At 45.8% G+C, this 10,281-nt stretch overlaps 1 protein-coding gene across 2 annotated transcripts in view; it reads left to right on the top strand.

Annotated features, from left to right (window-relative positions):
- Positions 1 to 9,490: 9,490 nt before the first annotated feature.
- Positions 9,491 to 10,281, top strand: part of RMC1 (regulator of MON1-CCZ1) — a 29,074-nt gene continuing 28,283 nt past the window's right edge. The window contains exon 1 of one of the 2 annotated variants that reach the window (XM_004020475.5): positions 9,491 to 9,669. In XM_004020475.5, the coding sequence (XP_004020524.2) occupies positions 9,568 to 9,669 (102 nt within the window). In that variant the 5' untranslated portion in view covers positions 9,491 to 9,567. The remainder of the gene's footprint in view (positions 9,670 to 10,281) is intronic. The other variant, XM_027960929.2, reaches the window with a different exon arrangement.

Here is a 10,281-nt window from a genome sequence, read left to right as displayed (position 1 = left end):
CAACTGAACTGAACTGAACATGGGGGCACAATTATCTGTTTGAGTCCCTGCTTCCTTTTGTTGTGTGTATATGCTAAAAGCTCAACATTAAAAAAAACCAAGATCATCGCATCCAGTTCCATCACTTCATGGCAAATAGATGGGGGAGAAAGTGGAAACAGTGGCAGATTTCATTTTCTTGTACTTCAGAATCACTATGGACAATGACTGCAGCCATGAAATTAAAAGATGCTTGCTTCTTAGAAGAAAAGCTATGTCAAATCTAGACAGTGCTATTAAAAAGCAGAGATATCACTTTGCCAACAAAGATCCATCTAGTCAAAGCTATGGTTTTTCCAGTAGTCATGTATGGATGTGAGAGTTGGACCATAAATAAGGCTGAGTGCCAAAGAACTGATGCTTTTGAATTGTGGTGCTAGAGAAGACTCTTGAGTCCCTTGGATAGCAAGGAGATCAAACCAGTCAATCCTAAAGGAAATCAATACTGAATATTCGTTGGAAGGACTGATGCTGAAGCTCCTGCTGGATCATTTAGTAATCCTGTTTTAATTTTTTAAGGACTCACCATACAGTTTTCCACAGCCACTAAACCAGTATGTTTTGTAAGTCTTATGTGTCATAATATAGGTGAGATTCCACTAAAAATGTAAGCTCTATGAAAGCAGAGATTTTTACGGTTTTTTCACCAGCAGGAACCCCAGCACCCAGAATTTTGCCTTAGGTCCTCATTTAATTTTTGAATGAATTAATGAATAAATGCCTAACTAAATAGTAAGGGAAAGGAACATAGTGTAAGACATTTTCTAATTTTTATATTCAGCATCTTAACATATCTATGTAGCCATCTGGTAGGCATCTCAAACTTTCTTTTGTGCTCCACCTATAATTAAATATATTTGGAATCTGACTTTTTACTGCATCCACTGCCACTTCCCTAGTGCAAGTCAGTGTTTTAACTGTCTCCCTGCTTCTGTTCTTGCCTATCTTGCTCCTCGTTTCAAACAAGCCTCAACACAGCAGCCAGAGTGATCTTTTTAAAACAGAAGTTAAATCAGATCACTTTTCTGTTCAAATTACATGCAATCAGGTTCAATTTAAGACAAGTCTTTACTGTTGTTTAAGAACAGAACAAGTTGTTTGGCAGGATGTGAGTTTCTTACCACTTGAGTAAATAGACACGGGGTTAGATGCTCTCATGGTTCAGTACAGAGGAACATAAGATGGTTGGTTAGACTAGCTAATTGTTATGGGCCTTCCTATGTGTTCTACTGGGTTTCCCAGGTGAGGCTAGTGGTAAAGAACCCTCCTGCCAATGCAGGTAGATGTATGAGATGTGAGTTCTATCCCTGGGTCGGGAATACCCCCTGGGGTGAGGGCATGACAACCCACTCCAGTATTCTTGCCTGGAGAATCCCCATGGACAGAGGAGCCTGGTGGGCTACAGTCCATAGCGTTACAAAGAGTCAGTCACAACTGAAGTGACTTAACATGCACATGTTTTCTTATTTCTTTTTATGAAAATAATGCACATTCATTTTTCTAAATGCAAATACCACCAAAGGCAGGAGGAAAAAAATCAGAAATTACCACAGTACAAGAACCATTATCAATACTATGCCTAACACTTTTTGTATACACATATACAGGAAAATAGAAACATAAATTCACGTATAAAGTACTTACAAAATGAAAAGCAGGTTGTACAACAGTAATATATAATCAAGATTTGCCAGTAAAGAAAGGCACACAAACTTTTTAAAACAGTTCCATTTATAAAAGTTAAATTTGTTTTAAAAACCAAATGGAATTTGAAAAGTTCAAAGAAGAAAGTGATATTCCTGAAAACATGCCAGGCTGAGAGAACCACTCTAATAGTGTTGATACATATCCTTCCAGATGCGTCAAAAAGCCTGAAAAAGAATTTAAAGACAGAACAAAACAAAACTCAGAAAAACAGAAAAGCCTGTGTGTTTTGTGTTTAGGTTTTAGAAACTGTCACAAGCACCTTTTAAGCTACTATGGGAAGAAAACATGCTTGTAAAGCTGCTTATCTTAAACACCAGACATAACACTCAGCTTTCACAAGCCCACAATGAAATAAGAAACCAATTATGAACTTAGAGCTGATTCACTAACACGGGGGCAGTCAGGGCAGGGCAGGTGACTCTAATCCACCATAGACTGAGCCGATTGGAGGCAGCCCCTGTTTTCCTCTGCTCCTGGGTAGGCGTGTCCTTCACAGCATCGCTAAAAGCCTGGTGGGTGCTAGCCCTGCTCCTGTGTGGCGGCCCTGAGGTGTCTAAAAATGCATTTTGCTTTGTTTCAGCATCTTTTATATTTCCCCTCCCGCTCAGTGCCTCAGCCTCTCAGCCATCACTTTCACAGCAGCAATGTCATGGTGGAACAAAGTGGCAGCAACGCCTGCCAGGCTGTCTTCTCTGGGCCTACCTGCTCCCCAGGATCATGGCTTCTTGGGCTCCAGTTGCTTTGGGAGCTCTTCAGCACCTTCAGGAAAGGTACAAGAAATTGTAAACATATCATTTTAAAATGCAATTTTAAATTCTCAATAAAAGTGATTTTTTAAAGCTATTGATTTATTTATGGCTGAGCTGGCTCTTCTTTGCTGCACACGGGCTTTGTCTAGCTGCTGTGCAAGGGCTTCTCATTGCAGTGACTTCTCTTGTTGCAGAGCACAGGCTCTAGGCGCAGAGCTTCAGTACTTTCGGCACATGAGCTCAGTGGTTGCAGTTCCCAGACTATAGAGTGCAGACTCAATAGTTGTGGGGCACAGGCTTAGTTGCCCTGAAGCATGTGAGATCTTCCCTGATCAGGGATCAAACCGGTGTCTCCTGCATTGGCAGGCAGATTCTTTACCACTGGCCATCAGGGAAGCATAAAAGTGAATTTTAAATATTAAAATTATTCTGATTTGTATAATGAAGTTTTATTTTTCCCGAAAAATCAGAGAAAAGGTATGGTGGCAAAGAAAAGACATACGGGCACAGAGGTACAGCTTTGTATCCATTCTTCAATTTAAAGAAACACAGAAACATAAACTGTTACAGAAATGAAATGAGGAAGGAAACATCTACCTAAGTAACACAGGAAATTTACATAAAGAGCCTTCTGGTAACAGAATTATCAGGTGTGGGGGTGATGCTGAAAATTCTTCTGTGCTTAATTGAAACTTGGAGACAGTTTGGTGGAAGTAGAAAATAATAGCTTTATTGCTCTGCCAGGCAAAGGGGGGATAGAGTGGGCTCCTGCCTCAAAAACTGTGTGGATTTGGTAAGGAGTTTTATAGCAGTGGTTCAAGGGTGGGGTTGCTGATGAGATTGGGGTGTGTGGGGGACCTGCACTCCTTTAATCTGGGCTCAAGTCATCTCTTGATGAGCTTCTCAGTTCTTTTAATCTGGCTTTAGGTTGTCTTCTCTGGAAGAAGGAATACTGACATCTTCCATTTATTGGGGTTAGGCTTCCCTGATGGCTCAGTGGATAAAGAATCCACCTGCAATGCAGGAGACACAGGGTTGATCCCTGGGTTGGGAAGATCCCCCGGAGGAGGAAATGGCAACCCACTCCAGTATCACTGCCTGGGAAATCCCATGGACAGAAAGAAGACTAGCAAGCTACAGTCCATGAGGTCACAAGAGTCGTACATGACTGATCATGAATATTTAAGTTTCAAAAAGCTGCTGCAAAGAGGAAAAAGTAAGAACTAGTTGGAACCAACTAGGCCCAAGATGGTGGAAGATTTGACTTCCTGTGGCCCTTGAGCCTGATTACAGGCTCACCGTAATACATTAGCTAAATGATACTCCCACCAGCACAAAGAGGGCTGACAATTGCCATGACAACAACTGGAAAAGCCCATATGAGGACTGAAAAGGAGACCTGCATCAGTTTCAGGTCAAAATCACACACCTATTCTTGACTAACTCATGTATTTCTCTCACTCTTTCCAATTTCCTCCCTTTTTCCTCAACCCTTCTATATTTTTGGTGTCTCCACCCAAATCAGGTTGAGAAGTTTGCAAACTAGGTTTCTGGGTTCTCCATTTTTTGGCCATTAAATAAAGCTTATGTTGCTCCAGTCTCAGCATCCATTTTGCTATTGGCTGGGCCAATCTGATTGGAAAAAGAACCTCCTCTGTGGTCAAGGTGAGTCTTGCCCAGGCTAGGACCCCGGCATGGGTCGTTGACTAGTTTGGTAACAGTGCCTTTACTGGGATAGGGGACCATTGGAGAAGACCCCGGTGAGGGGTGATAAGGAGTTTTGTTTTAGAGATGTTGGTTTCCAGGTGCTCAGAGGTGGAGATCAGAGAAGGCAATGGCAACCCACTCCAGTATTCTTGCCTGGAGAATCCCAGGGACGAGGGAGCCCGGTGGGCTGCTGTCTATGGGGTCGCACAGAGTTGGACACGACTGAAGCAACTTAGCAGCAGCAGCAACAGAGGTGGAGATGAGGAGGTCACCATGAGGAGGTCACTGATGTGAGGGCTGAGTAACACAAACGACATAGCCCCTGCTCTCGCAGTAAAACAGGAACAGATTATAACCAGATAATTACAAAAATAAATATCAACATTTCATGAGATTGAGGGCATGATTAAGAAGAGGCACTGCACACTTCTGGGAAACACAGTGACTTCACAGTTTAGTCACTCAATCATGTCCAACTCTTTGCGACCCCATGGACTGCAGCACACCAGGCCTTCTTGTCCATCACCAACTCCCAGAGTTTACCCAAACTCATGTCCATTGAGTCAGTGATGCCATCCAACCATCTAATCCTCTGGCTTCCCCTTATTCTCCCACCTTCAATCTTTCCCAGCATCAGGGTCTTTTCAAATGAGTCAGTTCTTTGCATCAGGTGGCCAAAGTATTGGGATTTCAGCTTCAACATCAGTCCTTCCAATGAATATTCAGATCTGATTTCCTTTAGGATAGACTGGTTGGATCTCCTTGCTGTCCAAGAGACACTCGAGTCTTCTCCAACACCACAGTTCAAAAGCATCAATTCCTTGGCGCTCAGCTTTCTTTATAGTCCAATGCTTAGATCCATACATGACTACTGGGAAAACCATAGCTTTGACTAGACAGCCTTTTGTTGGCAAAGTAATGTCTCTGTTTTCTAATATGCTGTCCAGGTTGGTCATAGCTTTTCTTCCAAGAAGAAAGCATCTTTTAATTTCATGGCTGCAATCACAACCTGCAGTGATTTTGGAGCCCCCCAAAACAAAGTTTGTCACTGTTTCCACTATTTCCCCATCTATTTGCCATGAAGTGATGGGACCAGATGTCATGATCTTAGTTTTCTGAATGTTGAGCTTTAAGCCAACTTTTTCACTCTCCTCTTTCACTTTCATCAAGAGGCTTTTTAGTTCCTCTTCACTTTCTGCCATAAGGGTGGTGTCATCTGCATCTCTGAGGTTATTGATATTTCTCCTGGCAATCTTGATTTCAGTGTGTGCTTCTTCCAGACCAGCATTTCTCATGATGTACTCTGCATAGAAGTTAAATAAGCAGGGTGATAATATACAGCCCAACGTACTCCTTTCCCTGTTTGGAACCAGTCTGTTCTTCCATGTCCAGTTCTAATGTTGCTTCCTCACCTGCTTACAGATTTCTCAAGGGGCAGGTCAGGTGGTCTGGTATTCCCATCTTTCAGAATTTTCCACAGTTTGTTGTGATCCACACAGTCAAAGGCTTTGGCATAGTTAATAAAGCAGAAATAGATGTTTTTCTGGAACTTTCTTGCTTTTTTGATGATCCAGCGGCTGTTGGCAATTTGATCTCTGGTTCCTTCACAAATATTCACTAACATAGTGACATGGAGGACTCTGGGACTCTGATGACAGCTGTTTTGTTGATTGATGGGGCAGCATCTGAAAAATGCAGGAAATATGCATGAGATACTATTATCTGGGTATTTCAGAGAAGAACAACAGCAGGGAGAGAAGGGAGGGGTCTGTCCCAGGAAGGGTCATAGGGTCCCAACCTGGAACATCTGCAGGGCTCTCTTTAGTTGACTTCTCAGCAGTCTTTGTCAAAGCAGACCATACCTGCTTCCTCAGTCTCTTCACTCAGCTCCACAGACAACCCTCTCCTGGTTTTCTGTCTACTTCTCTGGCAGGCTCTGCTTGTCCTCTGGGATTCCTGCTTCTGGCCTTGAAAGGCCGGTTGTGTATGTTTTCCTTTATGCACCTGTCTTAGGTCAGTCAGTTCAGTTGCTCAGTTGTGTCCAATTCTTTGTGACCCCATGAATCGCAGAACACCAGGCCTCCCTGTCCATCACTAACTCCCGGAGTTCACTCAGACTGACGTCCATCGAGTCGGTGATACCATCCACCATCTCATCCTCTGTCGTCCCCTTCTCCCCCTGCCCCCAATCCCTCCCAGCATCAGAGTCTTTTCCAATGAGTTAACTCTTCACATGAGGTGGCCACAGTACTGGAGTTTCAGCTTTTACACAATTCGTTCCAAAGAAATCCCAGGGCTGATCTTCAGAATGGCCTGGTTGGATCTCCTTGCAGTCCAAGGGACTCTCAAGAGTCTTCTCCAACACCACACTTCAAAAGCTTCAATTCTTCGGCACTCAGCCTTCTTCACAGTCCAACTCTCACATCCATACATGACCACTGGAAAAACCATAGCCTTGACTAGACAGACCTTTGTTGGCAAAGTAATGTCTCTCCTTTTCAATATGCTATCTAGGTTGGTCATAACTTTTCTTCCAAGGAGTAAGTGTCTTTTAATTTCATGGCTGTGGTCACCATCTGCAGTAATTCTGGAGCCCAAAAATATAAAGTCTGACACTGTTTCCCCATCTATTTGCCATGAAGTGATGGGACCAGATGCCATGATCTTCGTTTTCTGAATGCTGAGCTTTAAGCCAACTTTTTCACTCTCCACTTTCACTTTCATCAAGAGGCTTTTTAGTTCCTCTTCACTTTCTGCCATAAGGGTGGTGTCATCTGCATATCTGAGGTTATTGATATTTCTCCTGGCAATCTTGATTCCAGCTTGTGCTTCTTCCAGCCCAGCGTTTCTCATGATGTACTCTGCATAGAAGTTAAATAAGCAGGGTGACAATATACAGCCTTGACGTACTCCTTTCCCTATTTGGAACCAGTCTGTTGTTCCATGTCCAGTTCTACCTGTTGCTTCCTGACCTACATATAGGTTTCTCAAGAGTCAGGTCAGGTGGTCTGGTATTCCCATCTCTTTCAGAATTTTCCACAGTTTATTGTGATCCACACAGTCAAAGGCTTTGGCATAGTCAATAAAGCAGAAATAGATGTTTTTCTGGAACTCTCTTGCTTTTTCCATGATCCAACAGATGTGGGCAATTTGATCTCTGGTTCTGTTTCTAAAACCATCTTGAACATCTGGAAGTTCACGGTTCACGTATTGCTGAAGCCTAGCTTGGAGAATTTTGAGTTTTACTTTACTAGCATGTGAGATGAGTGCAATTCTGCAGTAGTTTGAGCATTCTTTGGCATTGCCTTTCTTTGGGATTTGAATGAAAACTGACCTTTTCCAGTCCTGTGGCCACTGCTGAGTTTTCCAAATTTGCTGGCATATTGATTGCAGCACTTTCACAGCATCATCTTTCAGGATTTGAAATAGCTCAACTGGAATTCCATCACCTTCACTAGCTTTGTTTGTAGTGATGCTTTCTAAGGCCCACTTGACTTCACATTCCAGGATGTCTGGCTCTAGGTGAGTGATCACACCATCGTGATTATCTGGGTCATGAAGATCTTTTTTGTACAGTTCTTCTGTGTATTCTTGCCACCTCTTAATATCTTCTGCTTCTGTTAGGTCCATACCATTTCCGTCTTTTATCGAGCCTATCTTTGTGTGAAATGTTCCCTTGGTATCTCTAATTTTCTTGAAGAGATCTCTAGTCTTTCCCATTTTGTTGTTTTCCTCTATTTCTTTGCATTGATCGCTGAGGAAGGCTTTCTTATCTCTTCTTGCTATTTTTTTGGAACTCTGCATTCAGATGCTTATATTTTTCCTTTTCTCCTTTGCTTTTTGCTTCTCTTCTTTTCACAGCTATTTGTAAGGCCTCCCTAGACAACCATTTTGGTTTTTTGCATTTCATTTCCATGGGGATGGTCTTGATCCCTGTCTCCTGTACCATGTCACGAACCTCAGTCCATAGTTCGTCAGGCACTCTATCAGATCTAGTCCCTTAAATCTATTTCTCACTTCCATTGTATAATCATAAGGGATTTGATTTAGGTCATACCTGAATGGTCTAGTAGTTTTCCCTACTTTCGTCAATTTAAGTCTGAATTTGGCATAAGGAGTTCATGATCTGAGCCACAGTCAGCTCCTGGTCTTGTCTTAGGTGATCCCACCCAATTCCATGGCTTCAAATACCATCTGTATTTCAATAACTCCCAATTTCTGTCTCCAGTTTTGTCACTCTTCTGATGAGCTTCAGACCTATATATGTGTTAGTAGCTCAGTTGTGTCAGACTCTGTGCAACCCCATGGACTGTATAGCCTGCCAGGCTCCTCCGTCCAAGGGATTCTCTAGGCAAGAATACTGGAGTGGGCTGTCATTTCCTTCTCCAAGGGATCTTAACCCCTCCAAGGATCGAAACTGGGTGTCCTGCATTGCAGGGCAGATTCTTTAACGTCTGAGCCACCAGGGATGCCCATATATCCATCTGTGTAACTATCATTTCTCTTCAGATTCACGTGCCCAAAACCCAATTCTTGACCTTCCCTACTTCCTGCCAAACGTCGCAAGCCACTTCATAACTTAAGAGAATGGTGTCAAAATGTATCTGCTTGTTGAGAACGGACATCTAGGGCGTCATCTGTGCTTCTCTCTTCTTCCCTCCCATCTCTCTCTCCTATCCCTTGAATGAGGAGCTACCCGCCACTTACCCCATCCCCTTCAACTATCAAAGCCATGAAGAGGCTTTCAGACCCGCAATCTAAACTAGTTTTCCCCGTTACACGCTCAGAGCATCCAGGCGCTGACCATGCTCTCCCTTAGTAAGAGAGGCTCTAGAAGGATGCTCTTTCCTTAGACCAGGGGGCAGCCCTGCCCCACACGAGCACGCTGCTCTGCGCAAGCTTCCTGTGACCGACAGGGAGCCAGGAGCACCGACCACCCGGAAAAGTGCGGCTGGGCGTCAGGGCGCCCAAGCCCGCCCACTGCACCAAGTGTTTCCCTGTCAGGCCCTCCGCCCCTCTGCCCTCCACCCTCCGTCGGCTGGGCAGCCCTGATGCTCCGCCCCCACCGCATAGGGGAGGAGCCTCCCGCGGAGAGCCCGGTTTGGTCTCCGGCCGGTGGGCCCCACAGCTACGGGGCGGCAGGTTAGTCGCCAGTTTAAGTGAGAAGATCTGCGAGTCACGTGCCGGAGGGTTGGGGGCGTGGCACCAGGAAGGGGCGTGGCACCAGGAAGCGGCCTCAGCGCCCGCGAGATCGCCGCCGCCACCGCTGCCACCGCCCGGCCAGACTCATTACATCCGGTGTTGCTCGACCGGCTTCACGCTGGCGGCCGCCCCCGGGCCCCCCGCCGCCGGCGCGGCGCCCGCCATGGGCGAGGAGGACTACTACCTGGAACTGTGCGAGCGGCCGGTGCACTTCGAGAAGGCAAACCCGGTCAACTGCGTCTTCTTCGACGAGGCCAACAAGCAGGTCCGGGCCAGCCCGCGCCCTTCTCCCCCGCGCGGCCCGTCGCGCCCTGCCAGCCGCCCCCGATGCCGCCGGGTGTTCCGCGCGCCGGGGCCGGGGGCCCGGGGATGAGGCCTAGGGCCGCCGCGCCAGTCCCGTCCTGTGAGGCATCCGAGTGACCGGGCTTTGCCGCGGCCAGAGCTTTCTCCCCCAAAGTGACAGCCGGGCGGACCCCGGCGCCCCTCGGCTGCTGCGGTCCGCTGGTGGCACGCCGGCGTTTCCCCAACGCCTTCTCGTCATCAGTTTCCCTTGCAGTCAAGGATTTAGGCGCTGAGATTTTCACTGTTCTCGGGAATTTTGTAAACCCGGGGAGCAGCTTGGCTGAGTAGCCGGGTGTGCGTAAGTGCATTCACGGGTTAGAGCTTGCAGCCTCCAAGACCGCCCGATCTCGCACGGCGGGCAGCGTGCCGAATGGTAGCTTGTTTTGGTCACTCCTTTCTTGTTTCTTAAAATTTATGTGGACACCAAGCATCCGCAGTTTGCTAAGTGCCACGTTAGTTCAGCTGAAGCCAGGGTGGAGCGTAGCAGAAATCATCCTCGCAGGTGGGTATAGGTGTCTGGAGCCTTTCAGAGTTC

The sequence above is a fragment of the Ovis aries genome, chromosome 23 (assembly GCF_016772045.2).
Source record: "Ovis aries strain OAR_USU_Benz2616 breed Rambouillet chromosome 23, ARS-UI_Ramb_v3.0, whole genome shotgun sequence".
Lineage (NCBI taxonomy): Eukaryota > Metazoa > Chordata > Mammalia > Artiodactyla > Bovidae > Ovis > Ovis aries.
The sequence above is the reverse complement of the archived record's forward strand: the minus strand, read 5'-3'. Positions and strand labels throughout refer to the sequence as shown.